General features: G+C 34.3%; 1 protein-coding gene across 1 annotated transcript; it reads right to left on the bottom strand.

Moving 5' to 3' along the window:
* Positions 1 to 2,141: 2,141 nt before the first annotated feature.
* On the bottom strand, positions 2,142 to 13,647 carry sav1 (salvador family WW domain containing protein 1). The gene is made up of 5 exons (XM_051126693.1): positions 13,201 to 13,647; positions 11,055 to 11,513; positions 5,970 to 6,240; positions 5,739 to 5,888; positions 2,142 to 3,315 (listed from the first exon to the last, which is right to left on the bottom strand). The coding sequence occupies exons 1-5, from the start codon at positions 13,292 to 13,294 to the stop codon at positions 3,102 to 3,104; spliced, it is 1,188 nt and encodes a 395-aa protein (XP_050982650.1). The 5' UTR covers positions 13,295 to 13,647; the 3' UTR covers positions 2,142 to 3,101.
* Positions 13,648 to 14,061: the final 414 nt, after the last annotated feature.

Consider the following 14,061-nt stretch of genomic DNA (forward strand, 5'->3'; position numbering starts at 1 on the left):
CATTTGTAAATTTTATGGGTCTGGCGTCCAGTCTCATCCCTGTCCAGCTATTTTTATCTGTACAAAACAGCTCGTTTTGCTGCTTGATATTCCACATTGGTGTGCATCATTTGAATGTATTACCTTAATTATGAGCACACTGGTTTGTAGTGCAAACAGTTTTATGGTTTAATGCACATTTTGATTCTTCTCATTATTTCCCTATAGCAGCTAATGAACCGTAAGTCTCACCCATAGGCTTAGAGAAAAGAAAAAGGTGTAGCGCTGGGCGATATAACCATAGATACACACACACAGTCTGGTTTATTATCCTTGTGGGGACTCTCCATAGGTGCAATGGTTTGTATACTGTCCACACTGTATTTTCTATCCCCTTACCCTAACCCTACCCCTAAAGTGTAAAGAGGAGAAAATAGAAAATACTGTAACAGTTAGCAGACAGAGCCAACTCATGGAAGAAAATTCTAAATACTGAATCAGGGTTGCCAGGTTTTCACAACAAAACCTACCCAGTGGCTACTCAAAAGTAGCCCAACAGTTTCAACAGGGGTCCCCCGGTAAAAATGGCATTCAGAGGGGTACAATGCATGTTTTTTTGGGGGAATTCCCTGGTTAAAAATTAGCATTCCAGGGGCTAAATATCACGTTATTGGGTAGGACATGAAAAACAACCCGTGGCAACGGTGTTAAAGTAGCACAATTCCGTGGACTTGGCAACACTGGTGGGGTTTATATGAAAGTATCTCAGAGGAACTGCGTCAGTTCAGAAAAGTTCAGATGGATTTTTTTTTTCATCTTACCTCTGTAAAATGGGTATTAATGTAGTATATAAAGGGGTCATTGGATGCAAAACTCACTTTTACATGTTGTTTGAACATAAATGTGTGTTGGCAGTGTGTGTACACAACGACCCTATTATAATAAAAATCCACTCAGTGGTATTTTTGTAATATTTATAAGAAATATCCCCTTTTACAAATCAAGCCATTTTCAGCTTGTCTGTGTGACCTCACACCGACAAAGGCCGCTCCCACGATAGTTGATTGACAAGACCGACTTACCTTAGACCCGCCCTGAAAAGTCCCACTATGGCAACTATTATGTCCACTAGGGCTGGGAGTTAATTCCAAAAAGAATCGATTCCGAGGCGTTGGGAATCGAGAATCGATTCCAAAGTTTGAAATCGATCCCATCAAGGGCTAAACGTGCTAAAGTAAACAGACCAGCTCATCACCCCACAGAAGAGAGGGGCGGGGTGAAAAGAGCTCATTAGCATTTAAAGGAACATGCAACAGAATGGCTCCCTCTGAAAGGGCTGATTTTGACATGGTCTGATTTTTGTGGAGATGTTTTATGTATTATAATTTCACAAAGCTAAGATCAGACTGTTCTGTTTTTGCTTTCAATTTTAAAATTATACAATCTAATTTACATCAAAAAACTGCTTGTGCTTTATGTAACATGTCGTGATTAAAATATAGGGGTTCTGCAACTGTTTCATATAGGCGCAGTCAAGAAAAAAAATGTGATAAACCGTGAATCCTAAGAAAAACTCAAAAATGTAGTTTCATTAGATCATATCTGGCTATGTACAGCTATAAAGACCGGGGGGCCTCCTTCTAAACCATTAAGGCATATTTGTGGGCATTCCGTTGATGGACTTGATTCCATCTTGAAGTATGCATTTAGGTACTATTTTCATGCTATTTTTGTTGCAATTATTCTACATACAGCTACATAAATGAGGCCCCTGGTATTATGGAAACCCATAGTCGATCCCAAGCATTAGCTGAACTCATTTTAGCCTGATATGAGTTAACAAAAGAAAATTATGAGTGTATAAGTGCAAAAAGTTTGCATGCTGAATTTTTCATGTCAGTTTTTGCCTTTATAAATCCAGATCTTTCCTCAAATGTAGGAAGAAATCCATGGAATTCATGAATTGAGCCCCCAGGTGATACCTTTGTGATGCTACCAAAGATGGGCTTTTCAAATGTAGCACTTTATTTCCAAAATGTTGAATAATGATTTGAAATATTGAAGAATTAAAATAAATATACTTAAATGTTCTGCTCTACTTTAGTCTAGTATGAAGTATAAACAATGGTTAATATGCATAATGGTAAAAAAGAACTATAAAGTAAAGCATTTTCAACTTTAATTGGGAAGACAAACGTAATGAACATCTCATACAGACACACAAACAATACAAGGTCCTGGTTTATTTAGTGTTGATGCTCAAAATAGATTTTACAAACAGACATAATAACTGAAAAATACAGGCAATAACCTCCTGAAAAAAATAAATGCCGTAGGCTCAATCACTTCATTCAAAGTGACGACTCTGCCTGAAAGTTTCATCTTTAAATATAAAAAGCAAATTCCTTAAAAAAGGAATCCACCCAAACCTTAAAGGACGAACCTCACAGAAATGTCCAAGTCAAATTTCACCCACCCAAAAAACAAGAATATATATTTTACTTGAAGAAAATTAAGCACCATGAAGATTACTGCATTATTTTTAAAATCAACATAATTAATGCAGAAACCCCTCTCATTACTGTATGCAAAAACTAGCAACTTTTATTATTTAAGTACACGTCATGATCATATCTGATGTAAAACCGTTCATTTGTCCTGATTTAAATAACCCTTAAACAAGCTTCATTTTCTTTATGCAAACTATAAATTCCTTTTTTTAAATTTCTGAGGTGAGATGTGACCTGGATGAGTTTCTTAAAGAGATTCCCCCTAAAAGCAAAATTGTAATTGAAAATAGAGTCTGATTAAACAATAAAACATTGATAACTGATAGCTGTGATTGTCCAAAATGACAATGCAGAAGTGAGTCCTGACAGTCTTGACATGCACAAAGAAACACACACTTTCAACATGTGCAAACACATTCAAACACAGTCAAAACCAAGCATAGACTCAGAACACACACAGCCGTATAATGGCTGATAAGCTATATAGAAGTAATAGTGTAAAGTTCCCAACAGTGTCTCTCTTTGGGCTTATATTTGGAGCTGTTTAAGGGAGTAAATGAGAGTCTGCATCAGCAGCTAAGGCACTGATAATGCTGGGGTGTCTCACACGAGTCACATGTTGGGAGGAAAGTTTTTGGCTGGCTGTTGGGCATACCACTGCTGCCGCTGTTTGCGCGTGTCGAGTTCGGTGAGCAGCGCTTGGCGATATGCTTCATAGGATTTAACGATGCACTCCAGCTCCTTCATGAAGAGCAGCTTCAGCATCCCCTGATACGTGTCCAGATCCATCAACTGGAAAAGTTCCCACTTCAGGATGTGGTCATACCTGAGACAAAGCACAAATACACACTATTATGACTGAAGGTTAATGGCTTTGGCCTTAGATTCCATCATTAGACTTTATCATTTCAGCCTCTGATGGCTTCCAGTAACTAGCCAATTTAAAAAAACAAAACACAAAAAAAGAAAAAAAAAGAAAAAGAAAAAAAGAAGCAAGAAATCTTCTGGCTGATGTTCCTACTAAAAAATATCATAATCTAGCCTAAACTGGTTTGCTGGTCTCCCAGCACTAGTCTCTTGTCTGGCTTTAGATGGGTTTTAAAATGAGCTAAATCAAAATGAGCTAAAACTAGCCTGGTCAGGCTGGGAGACCAGCTTAAACCAGCCTTTTTAGCAGCGGTTTTGTCTTTTATCAATGAACATTTTCAGGGTCCACTTTGGCAGCTTCTTTGGCTGCTTAATGAAATGGGGAAAAAATACAGCGGAAGTAAAATAAATATCAGATGAAAAACCTAAACTTAAACGTAAATGAAAGCTAAAAAAAAAAAAAAAAAAAAAAAAATCACAAAAGCACATAAAATTACTAAAAATTACAATTGAAAATATAAAAATAAAGCCATTTTTAAAAAAATACTAATAAATACTACAATAATATATAACAAAAGTATAGTATAAATAGTACTTATATAAGACTGCATATTATGGCTTTTGTTAACTGAAACAGCTGAAATAAAAAAAAAAAAAAAAAAAAAAAAAAAAAAAAGATAGAAAATAAAAAAAGTAACAAATGAAAGCTAAATAGAAATACGAAAAAAACTAAAATCACAAAAACATAATTACTAAAACTAAAATTAAAAATTAAAAAATGAAAATATAAAAATAAAAGCCAATTAAAAAAATACTAATAAATACTATTATAATATATCATAAAGTATAGTTTAAATAATACTAAATTAATACTAGTATAAATACCAGTATAAATACAGCTGAAATACAAAAAAAATTTACAATGTAAATGAAAGATAAAAATATATATATATATATATATATATATATATATATATATATATATGTATAAAAATAAATAAATAAAAAACACAAAAACACATAAAATTAACTAAAATTAAAACAGAAATTATACAAATAAAAGCCAATTCAAAAAATACTAAAATACTATCATAATATATTAAAAAAGTATAGTATAAATAATACTAAAATAACACAGCATATGATGGTTTCTGTTGAAATAAAATATAAATATCAGATGAAAAACTTAAGCTTAAATGTAAATGAAAGCTACATAGAAATACAAAAAAAAAACAAAAAAAAAAAATATCAAAAGCACAGAATTACTAAAATTAAAATTGAAAATATAAAAATAAAAGCCAATTCAAAAAATACTAATAAATACTACAATAATATATAACAATAAAAGTAATTATACTAAAATAACACTGCATGTAATAAATACAGCTGAAAGAAAAAAAAAAAAATCAGATGAAAAAAGTAAACAAATGTAAATGAAAGCTAAACAGATATACAAAAAAAAAAAAAAAAAAAAAAAAAAAAGATCACAAAAGCACAGTTAACTAAAAACCAAACAGAAACACTGCATATTTTGGTTTTAGTTAACTGAAATACAACTGAAATAAAAAAATTTAAGATTAAAAATTTGAACAAAGGTAAATGAAAGCTAAACAGAAATATGAAAAAAATAAATAAAAACATCACAAAAGCACAAAATTACGAAACCTAAAATTAAAACTGAAAATATAAAAATAACTGATAAATCAAAAGACTAACACTATACAAAAATAACACTGCATACTAAAAATATAAAAACACAGCACATTATGGTTTCTGTTAGCTGAAATAAAATGCAAATATCAGATGAAAAACTTACACTTAAACAAATGAAAGTTACATAGAAACATGAAAAAAAGATCACAAAAGCACATAAAATTATTACAACTAAAATGAAAACGGGAAAATATAAAAGAAAGTCAAATTAAAAATACAAATGAATACTATAACAATATAGAATAACAAAAGTATAGTATAAATAATATTAAAACAAGACTGCATATTATGTAACAAGTCAGTTAAATATAAAACTCAAAACACTAACACGTTATAAATATATAACTGGAAGAGTTACTTTTAAGCCGCCCCCTAAAAATAGCTCATATACACAGCTGCACACCTGTGACTGGACATCAGCTGAAATCTACATTAATGCTTCAGGTTGCAACACTGCTCGGCAACCGTAAACAATCTACAGTTACATCATGCCAGCACTGAACACATGCGGTGTGGGATGATGCATCAAAATGAAAGCACTCCATGACAATTAAAGAAGCTGTCTACACTGAAGCGCCCATCTGTGATGCAGACTGGAGCGTATGTGATGGTTTTCTGCCACCCTTTAAAGTTTGACAGTCTGTGATGATGAGTCCATGTGAAACTTACTTTAGCGGTGCTCTGGCATACACCTGCAGCCAGTCTGGGATCTCGGCTGTGTGATACGGGTTTGCCGGTACCAGTACGGGCTGGTTGCGTTCTGGTGGGCGGGGCTGATAGGTAACCGGCGGGGGAGGGGGCTGGTCATAACGTGGCACGCTGAGAGCGAGAGAAGAGATGGCATGTGTATTTGAGATACAAAATAACACCAAACAGTCTCTAACACGTCTCAACACTCACCTGGGCGCGCAGGGGTGTCTGTACTGGGCACGTTTGTTGATGTGGTCGACATAATACACTCCAAACTCAGCTGACTCCACCCTCTCCCAGCCTGGTGGAAGCCCCTCCCTCTCTAGCGGGTGGCTCCAGTGAGTGGTGTTTGTGTTGTGATCGATGTAATACTTCCTGCCTCGAATCGTCCAATCAACAGTCCAGCCTGGAGGAAGAGCCACCTCGTCCCCGCTCACGGTCGTCAGATTACCCACAGACTTTGCTGGTACGCGGCCAATTGCTAGAAAAACACAGACACGTGGAAGTCTTACAAATCTGTATGTTTCTGTGTGTATTAGAATGAGATTTTGTAGTTATTTTCAATTTAAACACAAAGGAGATAGGGTGAAATCAAAGAGAGATGAGGGAGAAAACAACAAGTCACAGCTGCAGGGTCAAATATAAAGCAAAAACCCCCCAGAAGACCATGAAAAGTTCAGCACAAGGAAAAACACATCAGTGTAGGGTGAAGAAAAGGGCAACCAAGAAAAATCCACATTTCTGTCATTCACACACACAATGAGAAATTCTACATAAGAGTGACAGCCCACAAAGTGTGTGTATATTGAGCAAAGGTTTGTACAGGAGAAAATCGTGCACTGAGCAGGGCTGGCAAAATAAAACTGAGCAACACTGTAAATATCTTATCTTTTATTTATACTTAAGTAGCAAAATGCCGTTGGCATTTTTTGAATCTGTTGTATGCATCATTGAAAAAAATGTTGACTGAAAAAAGTATCATGGCTTCCACAGAAATATTAAGCAGCACAACTGTTTTCAACATAATAATATTCTTAAAGGAGAACAACAATTTACAAATAATTTACTCACCCCCTTGTCATCCATGATGTTCATGTCTTTCTGTCTTCAGTCGTAAAGAAGTTATGGTTTCTGAGGAAAGCATTTCAGGATTTTTCTGCATATAATGGACTTCATTGGTGCCCCGATTTTGAACTTCCAAAATGTAGTTTAAATGCAGCTTCAAAGGGCTCTAAATGATCCCAGCCGAGGAAGAAGGGTCTTATCTAGTGAAACGATCGTTGTATTCGAAAAATAAAAATTTGTATACTTTTTAAGCACAAAAGCTTGTGTAGCACAGGCTCTCGGATGCGCGTCCACGGGTTGTTCTTGAATGATTTGTGACTCGGGAAGAACGAGTCGTTTCGGGGGAGTGATTCGTTCAGTCGTGCATGCGCAACATCCTATTAGGTTCTGTACTGGAATTAGTTCACCTGTTGAGTCTTCGGGTTCTTTGTTTGTTCATCTTATGGGGCTGTCACGTGATGCTGATTTTGCTAAAATGAAAGAAATGACTCGAAAAAAGATTTGTTCATTTTGCTGAACGAGACTCAAAGGTCAGAGTCGCTAAAATGATCCGAACTTCCCATCACTACTACGAATCACGTCTTCGAATCACCACAAGTTCATCGTCTGTGTACTCCAGCTCAAAAAGGTAGAGTATGTTGAAAAACTCCATGTTATTTTCTCCTACAACTTCAGAATCGTCCGACATTGTTGTACTTTTTTGTTCGTAAACAGCGTTTGACTTACTTTCTTAGTCTTTGCACGTTCGCTTTGTAAACACTGGGTCTGTAGTTCCGCCTGTTCCAAATGACCTTTCGACGTGATTCAATAGTACGTAAACACGCATCCCAGAGCCTGTGCTACACAAGCTTTTGTGCTTAAAAAGTATGCAAATGATTATTTTCTGAAAAAAATGATCGATCGTTTCACTAGATAAGACCCTTCTTCCTCAGCTGGGATCATTTAGAGCCCTTTGAAGCAGCATTTAAACTACATTTTGGAAGTTCAAAATCAGGGCACCAATGAAGTCCATTATATGGAGAAAAATGCAGAAATGTTTTCCTCAAAAAACAATTTCTTCACGACTGAAGACAAAGACATGAACATCGTGGATGACAAGGGGGTGAGTAAATTATTTGTGAATTGTTGTTCTGGAAGTGGAGTTCTCCTTTAAAGGGATAGTTTACCCAAAAATAAAAAAAAAATCTGCCACTAATTACTCAGAAAGCTCTTGGATTTCATTAAAAATATGTTAATTTGTGTTCCGAAGACGAACAAAGGTCTTACAGGTTGGAACAACATGAGGGTGAGTAATTAATGACAGAAAATTAATTTTTGGTTGAACTATCCCTTTAAGAATCTTTCCTTGAACACCAAATCATATCTATATATAATATATGTATAATTTTAGCTATATCACATAGCTCTAATCATGAGCATATGTTTGTGAGGGAACTTTGTGTTTGTGTGTGTGAAAAGGAGTCAGAGCTGGAATGTGTGATGACGTCAGTGCACAGTTTCACATTTATTCTCCAGCTCAATACACCCATAAATATACACTGGCCCCAAAAAGTATTTATTTTACACTTATACTAGACTTAAAAATGCATGAATTTTTTTATTTGTGTACATTTTTTACAGTTTTTTTTAAGTCTGGTTTATGTGTGCAAATACTTTGAGGCCACTGTATCAAATTTCTGAGAACAATCTGAGAACATGAAGTTCAAATGAAGTAACCAAGAAAAATTCATCTGCATATTATAGGAGACATTATTAATATACAATTCTGTCATTCATTCAACCCAACCACATTCACGCAAAGCAGTCTTTCAATGCAATTGCTAATTCTTCATTTAATCCAGTCAGCAAAACTACAGGAAGAGACATATGCATCAAAGCAGACACTACTAGTCAAAAGTTTTTGCACAGTAAGTTTTTCAATGATTTTTAAAGAAGTCTCTTCTGCTCACCAAGCCTGCATTTATTTGGTCCAAAGCTTTTTATTTTAAATAAATTCTGATCTTTGATTTTTTCTATTCATCAAAGAAATGTATTCAACTGTTTTAAATGCTGATATAATTATAATAAAAATATTTTGTGAACAGCAAATCAGCATATTAGAATGATTTCCAAAGGATCATGTGACACTGAAGACTGGAGACAGAAACAAGTTACATTTTAAAATATTTTCAAGTAGAAAACAATTATTTGAAATAGAAAATATTTTTCACAATATTACTGTTTTTGCTGTATTTTGGATCAAATAAATGCATGCTTGGTGAGCAGAAAAGAATTCTTAAAAAAAAAAAAAAAAAAAAAAAACCTATAAAAATCTTACTGTTCAAAAACTTTTGACTGGTACATTATTAGCGGATATCAAGTTTTAACATCATATAATTCGTCTGTCCTCAACACAAGCAATCAGTCACACTAGAGAGCCAATCTGAACATATCTGATGTTTACTATTTATTAATTATGCAACGCAAGATTTACAACCAACGACATTTCGTACCACTACAAAAATAGAAACCAGCAAAATGTCATGTCACTCATCATTGCTGGTTAAGCTGTATTCAAGGAAAATGAATCTCTCATCCATAAAGTGTCTATTTACATAGAGGGGTTAGACAAAATAACATGGGAAACAGCAGTATTTCTTTATTTTAATGCGTTTTACCACCATCTGCCTTTAATACAGCTTTCAACCTTTTTAGAATAGATTCATATAACTTTTGAATGGTCTCCAGAACATCTGCTAATTACTTCAGAAATGCTGGAGAAGGGAATAAGCTTCTTACTCTCCAAAACTGCCAACAATATGATAATATTCAAGTTAGGTGATTGAGATGGTTGAAGTTTAACCTGGGGCTCTAAAAGCAATAATTTTATGATCATGACACTATCATTTCAGATTTTGGCATTGGTGTATGTGGTTAAGGTTTTATCAGTTGCAGTTCTTTCATGGATATTGGCTTTGTAAAGTTCTCTATGGTCAGTTTTTGTGGAAACAAGGTATTTAAAGGTGAATATATTTTAGTTTGCTGTCACTTTGCTGCAGTAGTTCTGTGTTGTTTGGACACGTCCCAATCATTCACTTTCAGTTTTGGCCCATTATTCTACTTTGCTAATAAAGTCTTGCCATGCTTTGTGGATGCAATCATAATCATAAAGACTGTTGTTATTTAAACAACAAACAACTGGACTATGAAGGTTACAGACGCTCCTGTTAAACTGGCTTCCATGATTTGCCCTTTTTGGAAGTCTAACAAAGCACTAATTTTCACTCGCATCTTGTACTAAACACTGTTGAACACAACTTAAGCTAACCGCTGTTCATGGTGAAACTGCAAGGCTTTCATGCATTTATATAAAGCTAATAAATAATTACATTACAAAAATGTAATATATATACAGTACCAGTCAAAAGTTTGACTGAATTTTACGAATTGTAGAATTTTAAGAATATAAATTTAGGAAATCTTATATTTTTTAAAATCTCTTCAGCTCACCAAGGCTGCATTTATTTGATCCAGAGTACAGCAAAACAGTGAAATTTGGAAACATTTTTACTATTTAATATGACTGTTTTCTATTTTAATATGTTTTAAAATGTAATTTACTCCTGTTATTTCAAAGCTGAATGTTTAGCATCATTACTCCAGTCACATGACCCTTATATAATGCTGATCTTTGGATCTATTCATCAAAGGCTCCTGAAAAGAAAATGTACTCAACTATTTTAAACATTGATAATAATAAAAATGTTTCTTGAACACCAAATCATTATATAAGAATGATTTCTAAAGGATCATGACACTGAAGAGGAGTAATGATACTAAAAATGTACCTTTGATCACAGGAATAAATTACATTTTTAAATATATTTAAAACAAAAAACAGTTATTTTAAAATTGTACTGTTTTGCTGTGCTTTGGATCAAATAAATGCAGGCTTGGTGAGCAGAAGAGACTTCATTAAAAAACATTAAAAATTATATGTTAAAATATTATATAAATATTATATGTTAAAAATTATAATCAAAAACTTTTGACTTACCTGATTTAGACAGAGGAGACTAAACAGTCTCATATAGTCAACAGCATATGGTCTCATATATAGAGATGGATTACAGCAGTGTATTTATAGAACAGAGTGACAGTCATGTTTGTTATTTCATGAGGAGTCTTTTATAATGCATGTGAGTCTCTGCATGCTGTGTGTTATTGTATGCCAGATGATGTGCTGCTCACCTGGGGGTGGGCGACTGTGTGGCTGGGGTGTCTGGGACTGTCCTGGGTTTCGTGGGTAGTTGAGTTCATTGTGCTCATAGTACCTGTAGTTCTCATTAAAGTGGTCTGGTCTGCGTGCTCGTCTGGGTTGGTTATTGTAGTACGGCTCTGGAGGGTAGTAATAAGGGCCGCTGTCTCCATTCTCCGTTACCGAACTAGCATCGCTCATGTAAGATGGTGAGGAAGGAGAATAATCGCGATGAAGGTGTGGCGGGGCAGACAGGCGATGGCTCTCCCTGCGTGACACCTCAAGAGGGGTGCGTGGAGGGGCATTACGCAGGAAACTCTTGGGGCCGCTAACATCCCCAACAGATGCAGAGGAATACGGACCTGCACCAGACACTCCGGCCGGAACCGGCTCCACTAACGGGGGCTCACGGCGAAGAAATGTCGGATGCCGGATAAAAGAGGGCATCAAATCTGGAAGAAACCATGAGAGAGGCTGGGGTAAGTGTATTAAAACATAGTCTGCAATATTTATTTTGTAAAGAATGCTTAAAATTCTACATTCAATTATCCAGAAAAGAGCGACAGTGATGCAAAACAAAGTTGCTCCAGAACAGCAAAATTGATAATTACTACTAATTATACTACTCAGTAATTACTAATAATTCTCTGCTTTTTAAGAATGGTTGTTAAGAATAAATGTTTCTAACATAAAAAGAATATTACACATTCAAAGTTACATATTAAAGCTATTTTTCCATGTCCCAAGAGCCACAGTTTAAATGTGTAAATATTTTTTCTAGTGCTGTTCAAACGATTAATCGCGATTAATTGCATCCAAAACGTTTTTGTTTATATAATATATGTGTGTGTACTGTGTATGTTTATTATATATATATATATATATAAACACACACATACAGTATATATTTTAAAAGTAGTTTACATGTATTTACATGTGTATATTTGTATTCATATAATTTATATTATATATAAATTTATTTAATATACAAACATAACATTTTTCTTAAATATATACATGCATGTGTGTGTATTTAATAAATATTTACAGTACACACACATATATTATGTACACAAAAACTTTTATTTTGGATGTGATTAATTGCGATTAATCGCGATTAATCATTGCCCAGAGCTAGTTTTTTCTTACAAAAAATAAAAATGAAAAATAATTGGATTTCTACATATTTTTTTTTTCCAATACAAGTAGAATATTATTGTCTATGACAATAATATTTTTTTTCAAGATTCTTTGATGAATAGAAAGATCCAAAGATCAGTACTTATCTGAAATAACAAGCTTTTGTAACATAATGCACTATACCATTCAAAAGCTTGGAGTCATATATTTTTTTGGGGGAAAGAAATTATAGAAATTAATACTTCAATTTAGCAATATGCTTTTAATTGGTCAAAAGTGATGATAAAGACATTTATAATTACTTTTATAGTTACAAAAGTCTTAGAATGTTCTTTCTATTCATCAAATAAACCTGAAAAATATCTATTCAGCTAGTTTCAACATAATAATATATGTTTTTGAGCAGCAAATGAGAATATTAGAATGATTTCTGAAGGATAATGTGACTGGAGTAATGATGCAAAAAATCAGCTTTGAAATCACAGGAATAAATTACATTTTAAAATATATTCAAATAGAAAACAGTTATTTTAAAGGGTAAAAACATTTCAAAATGTATACTGATCAAATAAATGCATGCTTGGTGAGCAGAAGAGACTTATTAAAAAAAACATTAAAAGTCTTACTGTTCAAAAACTTTTGACTGCAGTGTAAATGACACTTAAATTTCAGTATTAAATAAGCATATGGCACATTATCTTTCAAAAATGCAAAAAGTATTCACAGGGTTGTAACAGGCGTCTGTTAGGCTGCAAATATGTGACTGTAAATATTGTTTCAGTCAGTTGTTTAAATAACAATTAAAGTCACGAAGATTGACTTGTATTCGAACGCCTTGACATTTAATCACACATACAGACACTTAAATTAGGTTTCATTTTCAAAAGTTTTACACTCCGAAATGCGCCGAATGACTACATTATATAAAAATGCAGATTATTTAATGATTCATTTTCTATTTAGCGGGTTTCGTTAGGCAGATTGATTTAAGTTACTCACTTCTCAGAAGAGGGGACGTTTCTTTCTTCACATATTTGCCCTGAACTTCTGCTGGCTTTGACGCTTCGTTTTTACTCTTCTTTCTAGAGAGCATCGTTAATCCGAATCGATTCTGGACCGATTAGACTTCGGCTTCATCCTGAAATCTGGATCTAGATTCGCAATGACACTCAGACCCGAGTCCATTTCGGAGCGTTTAGCCCGATAGCTAGTTTGGAGTCATCATGGCTACAGTCCGAAAACATAAACACAACACAGGCGATTAGTTTGCATTTAGCGAACTTGTAGTTGCTTTAAGCGTTTAGTCAAACATTACGAATGTTTTTCGATGATTAATTAGCGCTCCCCGTACGCACTGTCCAAATTACGCCCAGAGAAAAGCGCACGAAACTTTTACCAGCTGAATATGTCCAACCCAACCCAGCCCTCAATCTCCTTCTGACCCCAGATCAGCTCTGGATGGATTCCTCTTAGCTACCTGATCTCAGATCAGCTGTGTGGATCCATAACTTCCAACAGCCGGATTCCTGATTCCAGTTTACGTTATTTTCAAATTCAGGAAGCGTTAGTAGTATCCCAAAAAGAGCTTACAATGTCAGCGTGTTAAGAAGTATTTTTTTAAGCATTATTTTGTCTTTGCACATCTTTAACCGTCATCCCAGATCAACTCTCTCTGGATCGCGCTTTCCCAACCGCGGACTGATCCCAGATCAGACATTCCCTAAACCAGGTCCTCATAGGAGCAAAGCATTGTGGGAAATATTTGACTGTCGAACTTTTTTTCCTCTATCATTCACATTTTTGTGGTTTAGCAGGACAGATGTGATGATTCATTTAACACATTAAGTTCAATATAAAGGA

Source organism: Labeo rohita, chromosome 13 (assembly GCF_022985175.1).
Source record: "Labeo rohita strain BAU-BD-2019 chromosome 13, IGBB_LRoh.1.0, whole genome shotgun sequence".
Taxonomy (NCBI): domain Eukaryota; kingdom Metazoa; phylum Chordata; class Actinopteri; order Cypriniformes; family Cyprinidae; genus Labeo; species Labeo rohita.